The following is an 8735-nucleotide window of genomic DNA, read 5'->3' as shown; positions in this document are numbered from 1 at the left end:
AACGGTCAGTTTAATCACTGATACATAGACTTCTGTTAGAGGATTAACTATATGTGCAGTACTGCACATTTTATTGATGACCAGAGGAAGCTTCAAAAATAATAATTTCCTTTGTCCATGTTTCTTCTCATAGGGGGAATATATTGCAAAAGCACTAGAGAGTTTTGTCTCCTAGAGTGGAGGAATAAAATGTGTTCACTATTACAGTGGACAATGCTTCTTCTAATGATACAGCTTTGGGATTTATTAATAGCAAGATATTATCTTGAGGTTCATCTTCTATTAGGGTGTAATACATGCACATGAGGTGCATAGCCCATATCCTAAACTTAGTGAGATGGATTAGGAGATGAGTCAATTAAAAGGGTGAGGGGGTGTAGTGAGATGGGCTAGGAACTCACCTTCTAGGTTGAAAAAGTTTAGAGAGCTAGCTGATCTCATTGGGGTGGAAGCCAAATCAGCTTTACATCTTGATGTCTCTACAAGGTGGAACAACACCTATATTATGCTTAACACTGCAATTCAATTTTCAAAGAGTGTTTGAAGCATATGACAAAAATGGAAAAAATAAGTTAAATAACATATTAAGATACAAACAAGAAAAAATTTCACTTTTGGTCCTGAACTATTGTACATGTATCAAATTTGGTCTTTGACTATTAATATTTTCAAATTAGGTGCATGCATGACTATGTAATTTGTATCACATTTAGTCCTTAATTATTAATATTTTCAAATTAGATGCATAATTATGTAATTTGTATTACATTTGGTCGTATCGTTCAATTTTTTTACCAAGCTTTTGGTCAACTATTGTTAAAATTTCAACAGAAAAATAATATGTTCTAAATAAAAGAGTATTTTCAATCAAATAATTTATGGAAAAAATTATTTTTCTCGTTGAAATTCAAGCAATAGTTAATAAATTTGACGGTAAAACCAAAGTGATACAAATTACAAAGTCATATATCTAATTTGAAAATATTAATAGTCAAGAATCAATTGCAATACAAATTAAATAGTCATATTGTCATATATTAATTATTAAAGACCAATTTAATACATGTAATATAGTCGAGGATCAAATGTGAAATTTATTCCACAGCTCAAGAAAATATGGGCCAATAAACAGATTTTTCTGCCACCAGAGAACTCTTTCAATCACAAAGTTCACACACATCTGGTCTAGAAAGTATAAAGAAAGAAATGATAAAAACAATCACGCTACTGCTACTGATACCATCCCAGACGAAACCCGCAACCAAAACTCTGACCCGCTGATGCCCTTTTCTTCTTCCTATCAACTATCAAGAAAATTGAGATTTCAATCCGTTTGGGCAATAGATTCTCTTTACCTGTTTGTATCGAGTTTGCTAGTCAACCGCCCAAGTCCTGTTGCGGGTTTTGTTCAAAATCCAATCCCACCCAGGAAAAAGAAAGAATCTAGGCTTTCGATCTATGAACATGTGAAAACCCAGTACTGATTTTGTTACTTGGGTAAGGGTAATTTCTAAAATTTCTTTGTTGATTGGTACAAAGATCAGATCTTTATCAGGAATCGTGGGTTTTCTCGATCTGGGTTTTGGTTTAGGAGCTATGAATTTCAGAAGCTTGGAGGAGTTTTGGCCGGTGTACATGAACCAACACTCGAAAGCAGCAACAAGGCGCTGGCATTTCGCAGGGACCCTTTGTAGTATGATGTGGTTGATATACTCTGTGTTGTTTAATTGGTGGTGTGTGATTTTTGTGCCTCTGTTTGGGTATGGCTTAGCCTGGTACAGCCATTTCTTTGTTGAGAAGAATGTGCCTGCAACTTTTGGGCACCCTTTTTGGTCTCTTTTGTGTGATTTCAAGATGTTTGGATTGATGCTCACTGGGCAGATGGATAGGGAGATTAAGAGGCTTGGTAAGAGGCCTGTTTTGCAGGCCTATTGATCACCCCTTTCTGCTTGGGATTCTTGTTTTTTGTTCAATATATAGTTGTAAAAAAAAAAAAAAAAGCAGTATGGAATATTTCTCTTTGCTTTGGGTTCTAGTTTTCATACTTGGATTCCTTTCTATGAAGTTGTTTGGATTTGATGATCACTATTACTACCCTTCTTTTTTCTTGAAATTCATCTTTCAAATATTGAACAATCAACTGCATTCCTTTGTCTCATCCCAGATTTCTTTTTGGGTAATGGGGTATACTGGCAAATCATTTTGGGTGAGTAGAAGTTGATGGGGCATATTTTATTTTGATTTAGGTTAATCATATCCTCCAAATTGTGATCACATATATCACTTTGCTCTGGTACAAGTTGGGGCATCAGATAATGAGAAACATTAACTCCTTTTCCAGACATTTGAGGCATACAATGTGCAGTAATTAAATTCAAAAATCCAATGTAAAATTTCACTTGCCTGTAACATATCTGATATCTCATTGGTTACAAATGGAACTGCTATACCACATTAGTGAAGTGATACATTCTCAGCCAATAATCTTGTCCCCAAAGTACAACCTGGACAAAGTATGCCAAACATACATTCTGAGCATTGGGAATACCAGAAGCCATTCAACAACCCCCTGGGGGGTGTGGCAGAAGGCCATTCAACAACCTGGGGTGTGGTTGTGGTTGAGTGGAATGGACTCATTCATCCTTAACCAAAGGTCAAGGGTTCGATTGGCTTTGGGTGTGGAGCAACCTTAAATTTTCAGGCGAGTCGTCCCACGTAATCTTGTAACTACCAATGTTGTAGAAGACTCGGGCGCCTAGTTTGACTGACTCAGGCGTAGCAGAGTTGGCTGCCTAGTCCCCTCTGTTTAGGGGTGCCTAGGCCAATTTTTGTAACAATGGTAACTACAAATGGAATGTGATGAAGTATTCAAGAATGAAAATCCATTCTTGTCAAAAGCTTATCCTGATGTTTCTTGGTGGTATAAAATATCAGGTCCTGCTTGATTGTTCATTACCCTTCCCCCTTGGTATTTGCGAGGACCCAACAAGCTTACCTGTATAGAGTATTTATCAGATAACAATAAGAGAATCTATCCATAGCCTAGAGCTGTTAGGCAGTGGGCAAGTAACACAAGGTAGGGAAAAAGCATATTACTACTCCGTATTACTATTCCCATCCCATTTTGTTTGTCTGATTCGGTTAATGAGTCTTTTTAATTCAATTTTTCATAATATTAAATTTAGTATCAGTATATAAAATTTATATATTTAGAAACTACATTAGAAGTACTATTAAACACAAAAATCAAATTTAAAAATAATTAAAAACTACTAAAGAAAATAAGCAATGAAAAAAGAGTTATTTTGACCAATGAATAGTAAACATGACAGGTAAAATGGGACAGATAGACTACATTGCAAGGAGCTTGAGATGTAGATGGACAAGTAGCTCTTGTCATACCCATTACAGAATGTTCTTAACGATGGGGTAAAAGATATTTGAGAAATTTTATGACTGTACACTTATAATATGTCAATATTTGCATTATAATTAAGTGAAATTTTTTTATGTTAATCATTTTTGTAAGGTAATAGAAAATTCATAAGGTATTTATAATGCGATTGTATGTTTATTATTTAGATAAAAAATAATTAACATAATTTATAAAAATCAAAATTACAATATGATAACCTTTTCAAATATATAATATAAAATTATGATATATGAATGAGCAGAGAACAAATGCTGTACAATACAAACAAGCAAAATGATAATTCAAAAAAAAAAAAAAATTAAAGCTGATTAATAGGATTATTTAAAATCTGAGTTCCTGCAAAGTAAGAATTATCATACTCTTGAAGCATACTATTTATTTTGCGTTTCCTTTCGGCCAATATTGTGTATGTAATACAATGCAATGCTGCTATAAAGATCCAACGGAAACATAAAGTTCAACCTGACAAAAGCTTGAAATAAATACAACTACGAATAAACTCATAATCCAGCAACAGGCATAGTGTTCCTAACCCAGAAAACGAAAACCTCAGTGACTAATTAAGGGTCCATTTGGAAAGCAGGAAAAATGATTTCTAGAAAATGTTTTCTGAAAAATTAGTCATTTTTCCGGAAGACAGTTTTATTTCTAGTGTTTGGATGTATTATGAAAAACTGTCATTGTGTGCTAGGTTCATTTTCTGGAAAATGGATAGAATTGTATAATTAAACATTCTAATTATTTTATTTAAAATATAAAAATTTATAATAATATTAAAATAATATTATTTATTAAAAAATAAAATTTATAAAATTTAAATAAAAAAAAAAAAACGTAGCAAAGGTTTCCAACGGTTTCCCCACCTCATTGGTCCATGGTCATGGGTGATATAGCTTGATTTTAGTCGAGAACATGCGAAACGGCCATTTTGGCAATTCCGGAAAATAACTTACGGAAAAAAGTTCCGTAAGTCATTTTCCAAAAAAATGAACTGATTTTCCTTGGTCAATGGAAAACATTTTCCGTTGACCACATTTTCCGGACGTTGCCAAACACCGAAAACTCGAAAAACATTTTACGGGTTACCAAACACACCCTAAGAAGACAACAGTAGAAGTTGACAAGGAACCGCAGTTTGAAAAGGAGTACCGATCTTTTGCATGCTGATGTAGTTTCAGCAGATTCATCCTTCAAGTTGGTTGTCTTCACACAACACAACAGCAACTGATCGGGTCGCAACTGGTGCCAAGTGACTGAGTGAGATATCAGGCAAAGCTACGGTTTGGTTCAAAATTAACTTCAATATTTGAACCGTCTGGCATCAATTTATCATATTCAGCATTCCCTTTAAGCGAATTCCCATCTGAACCTCCAGACATTTTTATGGATTCTGAAACCTCGGATCTCAGCTTCTCATGCTTCTCTTTTAATTCACAGAAACTTATAGCATCTGCCATGCACTGCTTTATTTCCTGCTTCAGAGCCAGAATCTTGGCTTTTAACTCTTCATCCGGTGTCTTACCTGCCTTAGCTACCTCAGTTTTCAACAACTCAATCTTGTTTTTCAAATCAGTCGAATTCACAACATCTTCCATAACATGACCAATTTCACTGTTAAAGCTGTCTATTTTTACCTTGGCATCTAGGAAAGAAGGTGAAACGACATGCAAACCTGAGGGTTCAAGAGCAGCTGCAAATTCAGATTTTATCTCACTTTTCAATTGAGCAAGTTTATCCTTCAAACCTTGGTCTAACTCTGCTAGTGTTGACACCCCACTTCTCTTGATATCAGCCTTTAAAGCTTCAATCTTCTTCTTCAAATCAGCACGACTAACAATTTCTTCGTATTTCTTATCAATCTCCTGCTTCAAATCAGCTTGTTTGTTACTCTTTGCTAGGAGATTGTGGGCTTCAGAAATTTCTTTTATCATATCACGCTTATATTTTATGTCCTCAAAATTAGGAGCAGCAGAAAGCTTTTGGTTGAACTCATCATTCAGCATGTCAAGCTTTTCCATGAAGGCACGTTGATTGGACTGGTCATTTGAGTTCTTCACCTTAGCAAATTCTTTTCTTAGTGTTACAATTTTTTCATAAAAACCCAAGGATTTGGCAGCCTCTGTATATTCGCGGTCGAGCTCTCTTTTTAGTTTTTCTATCATCTCTTTCGGACCAGACTCTGGAATCTTTGACGATGATTCACTTGCTTTCAGTATCTGTTCTTTCAGTTTCTCAACCTCATCCCTCAACTCAACCACTGGAGTCTTCTCAGGCGCCTTGTCCCTCAACTCAACCACTGGAGTCTTCTCAGGCACTACAACGGGCACATCTTTCTTTTTCATGTTGGCTGTCCTCTTTGGTTCTACAGGAGTTCCCTCCTGGAAGGCATTAATAGTTCCCATTTTCCTGAACTTAAGCATCCGGTTCTTTAACAACTCTTCTGTATTCATTTTTCCAAGTTCCTAAAGACATGGTTATAAGTCAATGATTTTATTTCCTGACAACTGCAGTTAAGAAATAGAAACTAAATAACCGATCACTTACATCCATTGATTCAAGAATTGCAGTTTTAATCTGCTGGGATGTCCAATATGGATCAGAGTGTGCACCTCCAAGTGGCTCCTGCAACAGGACAAAGGCTATATCAGATACTGCTAAAAATATCACAGTTTAAGTGAATTAAGTGGACAAAGGGGACAGGGAGAAGACAATCAGATTCAAAATACATGCTAATCTCTATAAAACATATTAATACAATCTATCAAATCTTCAATGACTTTAAGAAACTACAAAAATGAAAATAACATCTCAGCCACCAAATATTGAATCTTATTCCAGTATAGTACACACCCTAGCCAGAAAGAGTTATAGTTCAGAGTGTCAGATAGACTGTAAAGTGGTTGAAAGAGGTAAATAATTATCATTATAAAAATGAGAGGAATCCGAATTTAGTTTATATATATACAGAAGAGAAGGAATATTACAGGGATAACACCATCAGCTACTTGCAGCTTGCACAGCTCTCGAGCAGTAATTCTAAGCCTCTCAGCAGCCTACAAGCCCATGAATGCTATAGTTGGTTATAATATTCATATATTTTCTGATACAAAATTTTAGAAAAATGAGTTCAACCTTTGGAGAAGCCTTTGAAGTCTTCCACAAAATAGCTGCACATGCTTCAGGACTGTAAGGTGAAAAAAAAAAAAAAAAAGGTAAGCAAATCAATGAAAGTTCAAATTACAAATAGAAGTGTAATAAAGACACAACCAACTTCAAAGAGTGGCACATAACAAAACCATTTCAATAGTTTAAAGGGTGCAAATTCAAGTACCTGGCAACATAGAAGACTGAATTTTCAAGCATTAACAATTTATTGCCACAGCCAATAGCCAGAGCACCTCCAGATCCACCTTCTCCTATAACAATACAGATAACTGGCACTTTCAAACCAAACATTGACCTCAGGTTATGAGCTATTGCTTCCCCCTGCACATAGCAATATAATTAATTACATCCAGAATGAATAACCATTACAGAAGACTTAAATGGGTCAACATTGTTCACATACTTGGCCAAGTTCCTCTGACTTGAGGTCTGCATATGCCCCTGGAGTGTCAATAAAAGTAACAATGGGAAATCCATGATGATCTGCATAGTACATCATCCGTAGAGCCTTCCGATAACTATTGAATACATATTAAGACAGTAAATTACTGCAAAAGGATAGCAATACCTTGAAAAAACTAAAGATACAAAAATAATGCATACCCATGAGGTGTTGGCATCCCAAAGTTCCGCTGTATGTTCTCCTTTGTGTTTCGGCCCTTTTGATGACCTATGAACATAAAACTTTGGCCACTGATCTTGCCAAGACCAGTAACAATAGCTGGGTCATCATATCCAGCTCGATCACCATGGAGCTCCACAAACTGCAATTGACAATAAATGATTTACAAGCTAAAAACACATGGAAAATCAGAAATGGAACAAAGGGATATGATATTGAGAAGGGCAGTATAACAAGACCACATCAGTGATATTGAACACATGATCAAGAAAAGTTGGCCTGTTAGGATGCCTTGCAATATTGACCCGTTGTATAGGTGTGAGATGCTTGTAAAGATCCTTAAGAGCCTGAAATGCATATCAAAAAAAGAACAAATGTTACAAGGTAAATATTAACACCAATGGCTACATGCAATGATCTCAACAGTGAAATTAAAGTGCTCAAATCAAATGTTTAGAATGCTTTTTCACCAGTGATTAACTAGTTTCTGTTTATGCAACATGCTGCATACTGCAAAGATGATTCTTACCATCAAACCTCAAGATTGAAGCATCAGCCTTTTGAATGCAAGAACTGAAGTTAGTGTGTTTAATCATGGTAGAGCCTAAATCTAGGTATACAATTACATAAAAACAATACAAAAGAGTGCACCATAATCCTCATATTATAAATACTAGCACAAAGGTACTTAAACTAGACTTTTGAGTTGAAGTCTTTGCATTTGTAACAGTTCATAAGTACATTCTATGCAACAACCTGCTGATACTTGTTTTCCAGAGAAATAATTTGATCACTGAAGTCAAGCCCAGTTTCGTTTGCCATTTTTTGAACCTGTAATCCAGAAAAATTTTCTTAGGAAAAAAACACTACTCAAAATCAAGATGAAAATTTTCTTGTTACACACAGCATGCTAGACTAATGAAAAGAACATACATCAATAATCTTCTTCTGTAGACCAATAAGAGGTTTCTCAAAGTCCAATATGACAGGCTTTGGCTTCTCTTTCAAAGGCTTAAAAGAAGACACATGACGAAGTACCCCTCCCTTAACATTTGGATCAAGATCCTGTGCCCATGGATTATTGTGCTTTCTACCTTTCCTAAGCTTTGCAGAAACTGCAAACTCTCGCTTCTTGGAGCCCAATCTAGCCCTTCCCAGGGCTTTCAATGGCACACCACAAACACCACTTCTTGAGCTACGGAGGAGGTCTGAAGCTGAAGCTTTAGTAGCGAAACTTCCAGCAAATGCAGGTGGAGGATGAAATGTTGAAGCCATTACCCGACTTCACAAATTTTGATAATCCAAACCCTATTATATTAATGGGAAAAAAAAACCAGAAAAGTTATCCAATTTAGAAATCATGGGTAAAAATGTCAGGAAAAGAAACCACTCTTAACATAAATACAACAATTCTTCCTCCCATTTCTGTCAATTAAAAGGAATCACTGGCGGAATAAGATAACTAATCTTTAACCCAATGATATGGGTTCATATCTCCACCAAGTCTTAACA

The 8735-nt window shown here is 35.5% G+C and overlaps 2 protein-coding genes across 2 annotated transcripts in view; both read right to left on the bottom strand.

Moving 5' to 3' along the window:
* Positions 1–4290: 4290 nt before the first annotated feature.
* Positions 4291–8627, bottom strand: LOC115998979 (acetyl-coenzyme A carboxylase carboxyl transferase subunit alpha, chloroplastic-like). Its single transcript, XM_031238662.1, has 10 exons — positions 8157–8627; positions 7980–8054; positions 7463–7570; positions 7205–7365; positions 7005–7119; positions 6768–6922; positions 6569–6620; positions 6421–6489; positions 5981–6058; positions 4291–5898 (listed from the first exon to the last, which is right to left on the bottom strand). Exons 1-10 carry the CDS (start codon positions 8496–8498, stop codon positions 4702–4704), a joined length of 2352 nt encoding a protein of 783 aa, XP_031094522.1. The 5' UTR covers positions 8499–8627; the 3' UTR covers positions 4291–4701.
* LOC115998980 (acetyl-coenzyme A carboxylase carboxyl transferase subunit alpha, chloroplastic-like) overlaps positions 4824–8735 on the bottom strand; it is an 8173-nt gene continuing 4261 nt past the window's right edge. The window contains exon 11 of the mRNA XM_031238663.1: positions 4824–4876. Within this exon, the coding sequence (XP_031094523.1) occupies positions 4863–4876 (14 nt within the window). The 3' untranslated portion in view covers positions 4824–4862. The remainder of the gene's footprint in view (positions 4877–8735) is intronic.

Source organism: Ipomoea triloba, chromosome 12 (genome assembly GCF_003576645.1).
Source record: "Ipomoea triloba cultivar NCNSP0323 chromosome 12, ASM357664v1".
In the NCBI taxonomy this organism is placed as follows: Eukaryota; Viridiplantae; Streptophyta; class Magnoliopsida; order Solanales; family Convolvulaceae; genus Ipomoea; species Ipomoea triloba.
The sequence above is the reverse complement of the archived record's forward strand: the minus strand, read 5'-3'. Positions and strand labels throughout refer to the sequence as shown.